The 3648-nt window shown below is 41.0% G+C and overlaps 1 protein-coding gene across 4 annotated transcripts in view; it reads left to right on the top strand.

Annotated features, from left to right (window-relative positions):
• HP1BP3 (heterochromatin protein 1 binding protein 3) overlaps window positions 1-2759 on the top strand; it is a 48195-nt gene extending 45436 nt beyond the window's left edge. For 2 of the 4 annotated variants that reach the window (XM_017852089.1, XM_017852088.1), the window contains one exon: window positions 374-2754. In XM_017852089.1, the coding sequence (XP_017707578.1) occupies window positions 374-668 (295 nt within the window). In that variant the 3' untranslated portion in view covers window positions 669-2754. Of the gene's footprint in view, window positions 1-373 lie in introns of all 4 variants that reach the window. The other 2 variants (XM_017852086.1, XM_017852087.1) reach the window with 2 other exon arrangements.
• Window positions 2760-3648: the final 889 nt, after the last annotated feature.

Genomic DNA, 3648 nt, shown 5'->3' with positions numbered 1-3648 from the left:
TTTTTGAGACGGAGTCTCGTTCTGTCACCCAGGCTGGAGTGCAGTGGCCGGATCTCAGCTCACTGCAAGCTCCGCCTCCCAGGTTCACGCCATTCTCCTGCCTCAGCCTCCAGAGTAGCTGGGACTACAGGCGCCTGCCACCTCGCCCAGCTAGTTTTTTGTATTTTTTAGTAGAGACGGGGTTTCACCGTGTTCGCCAGGATGGTCTCGATCTCCTGACCTTGAGATCTGCCCGTCTCGGCCTCCCAGAGTGCTGGGATTACAGGCGTGAGCCACCGCGCCCGGCCTGCCATTTCTCTTTAGAAAGCATGTGGTTGTCCCAAGAAAACAAATCTCTTAAGAAGTGATGGTCTTTGCTCTTTGGTTCTCACAGGTTGCAGAAGAAAACCCCAGCCAAGTCCCCAGGGAAGGCCACGTCTGTGAAACAGAGGGGGTCCAAACCTACACCTAAAGTCTCAGCTGCCCAGCGCGGGAAAGCTAGGCCCTTGCCCAAGAAAGCCCCTCCTAAGGCCAAAACTCCTGCCAAGAAAGCCAGACCCTCACCCACAGTCATCAAGAAACCTAGTGGTGGCTCCTCAAAGAAGCCTGCAACCAGTGCAAGAAAGGAAGTAAAATTGCCGGGCAAGGGTAAATCCACCATGAAGAAGTCTTTCAGAGTGAAAAAGTAAATTTTATAGGAAAAAAGGGTATCATGATGAAATTCAAAATCTTATTTTCTAAGGTCAGTGTGCGTTTGTTTAGTTTTGATGCTTTTCAAATTACATTATTTTCCTCCCCTATGAACATTGTGGGGAGGGACTATAAATAAACCAGTGTAGGCATTTGCTAGCTTTAGGTGCTTTTCTTGGTGCCTGCCCTTTTCCTTGTTCATTTTAATTTCTGCAATAATCCTGGACTTTCCTCAACTATGTAATCTACACTTGTCTTTTTTGCCCCCTCCCCCAACCCCTATTGTTTTTATGGTCAGCTTTGCCTTTTTTTTTTCCTTCCAATTTTATCTGAACAGTTGCAAAGATTTTTATATTTGTAGAAAGCATCAAGAACGGTATGTCAGTCAGGTCCTGGAAGTAAAATGGAGGCGAAATATAGCACTGACTGAATTGTAAAGCCTCCTGCCTGGAAACTTCAGTTATAGCTGTAATAATTAATCTTATTTATAAAAGCCACTCCACTAACCTTTCCTCTCCAACTATAAACACAGAGACAGCTTTGGGAATAAGCCAAAAACAGTGTGATCTCATTAGATTTTGAAGATACATGACTTCTTGGGGTTAGTTTTCATACTGATCAATTTCCATGTATTTTTCACTGGCCCAAAGTATTGCATTCCCTTAACAGCAAGCACAAGTTCTCTATATCACTTGTTTTTGTTGTTGTTGTTGTTGTTGTTGTTGTTATTGTTGTTATTTTGAGACGGAGTTTTGCTCACGTGCCCTGGAGTGCAGTGGCACAATCTTGGCTTACTGCAACCTCCACCTCCTGGGTTCAAGCAATTCTCCTGCTTCAGCCTCCCAAGTAGCTGGGATTACAGGTGTGCACCACCACGCCTGGCAATTTATTTGTGTTTTTAGTAGAAATTGGGTTTCGCCATGTTGGTCAGGCTGGTCTCGAACTCCTGACCTCAGGTGATCCACCTCCCAAAGTGCTGGGATTACAGGAGTGAGCCACCATGCCCGGCCTATCCCACTTGGTTTTTGACTGAAGGGGAAGTATAGAAATACGTTGATTTGTGATTTCTGGTGTCACCTGTGTTACCAAAAACCAAAACAAATCTTTTTTTTTGAGACAGAGTCTCGCTCTGTCGCCCAGGCTGGAATGCAGTGGCATGATCTTGGCTTACTGCAACCTCCGCCTCCCAGATTCAAGCAGTTCTCCTGCCTCAGCCTCCTGAATTGGGACTACAGGCGCATGCCACCATGCCCAGCTAATTTTTTGTATTTTTAGTAGAGATGGGGTTTTACCATGTTAGCCAGGATGGTCTCGATCACCTGACCTCGTGATCCGCCCACCTCAGCCTCCCACAATCCTGGGACTACAGATGTGAGCCACTGCTCCCAGCCCAAATCTTCTTGATCATATGTTTAAATATATTTTTTAATATTGGGAGCATGAGTTGTCACTTCTTGTTTGCCTTTTTTATAAGGAAATGTTGGAGAGTTACATCATTGCTAATGTAGAAATGTTAAGTGGAAAAATATACAGTTTGGTAAAATAGATTCCACATTTATTTGTGGGTTTTTTTCCCCTCCTTTCTTTCCACAGCACTTTTGATATCAAGCAAGTGGCTTCCTTTTGAGATATTAAAACAAAAAAAAAAGGAAGAAAAGTAAATGAAGCCCAACTACCTAACTCTTTCTTATTTGTATTTGTTTTAGTATTGTGAAGTTGTGTTAAATAGTACTAGCTAGAAATACCAATTTCTGGTTATCATTTCTCTTCCCTGTGGCACTTGACATTTTAATTGTCTTAAACTTTTTGAAGTACATCTTCTGGCCCCTTGAGTACTGCCAGAGGCAAAAGATGTTTGTTTCTTACTCATTCCACTTTTGTCTCCTGGGATCCCTTCTGTAGCCTAAAGTATGGCTGGGAAATGGACTTGAGAAGATTGGCTTGAATTAGATCATGATCATGTGTGATCCCATCATGAGTTCATTGGAATTTGTGTTGCATGTAAGGCAATCTTTCCTGTTGTAAATCTTCCTTTTTTTATGTACATATATTTTGAAAAATATGAATAAACATGAAATTTTAAAAGCTGCTGAACCGTAGCTTATATTTAAAGGTTTTGAGTATAGTATGTCTTCAGAAGTAGATAAGTGCTAAGTGTTGCCCTCACTTCAAGTCTTTTCTCCTCGAAGTGAATACCATCATTCTCCTTTTTAAATACAAGCTCCAGTTCATGTGCTTTGGAATTCTTATAGAGAGTAAATGATGTTTCCAGATACATTGAATGCTAATTACTTATGAATCAAAGGTTTAAAAAATCATTTTGTATTTTATTAAGGACTGCTTTCAAGATCATAGAGTACAATCTTTCATGCTCAATAAATGTTCAATGTTCAGATAAGTACTTGGACTAGAAAAAATTAACAGTACTGCAGAAGATAACAGATAAACCCTAGACATCAAATTCTAGAAAGTAATTGTAGTAATTTCTCTTGTGCTCTCTAGCAAGTAATGATTCTTAATAGTATGGATGTTAGGTACCTGTGCTCAGAATTCTATACTCTTCTGGAATCAAAAGTTGGGAGATTTTGGTTGGTTTCTTTGCTTTATGATACTGCTTTTTAAAAGACTGAGGAATCACCTGGTGGCTGTGTTGCACATCAGGCACTTAAGCACAGACTGAGAAGTTCAGAACATTTAAAGTTTCTTCCAACTCTAACATTCTGTTAACTATAAGGACAGTTTGTTTCAACATGATGTAAAGGGAAAAGACAGGAGGGTCATTGCACTCTTCCACGAACATCCACAACCGTCAAAGACATACACCTTACTTACATTGAGATAAAAGAATGTTTGATTTTTCCCTTCCAGGCATTCCAAAGGAGCAGAACACATTTATAATTTTTATTTCTCTGTTCAGAAAGGGGAACAAACCCCAGAGGTAATCCCAGAAATCTCTAGCATGGATCAATAGCTTCAGTA

The sequence above is a fragment of the Rhinopithecus bieti genome, unplaced genomic scaffold (assembly GCF_001698545.2).
Source record: "Rhinopithecus bieti isolate Rb0 unplaced genomic scaffold, ASM169854v2 scaffold_33652, whole genome shotgun sequence".
In the NCBI taxonomy this organism is placed as follows: Eukaryota; Metazoa; Chordata; class Mammalia; order Primates; family Cercopithecidae; genus Rhinopithecus; species Rhinopithecus bieti.
The sequence above is the reverse complement of the archived record's forward strand: the minus strand, read 5'-3'. Positions and strand labels throughout refer to the sequence as shown.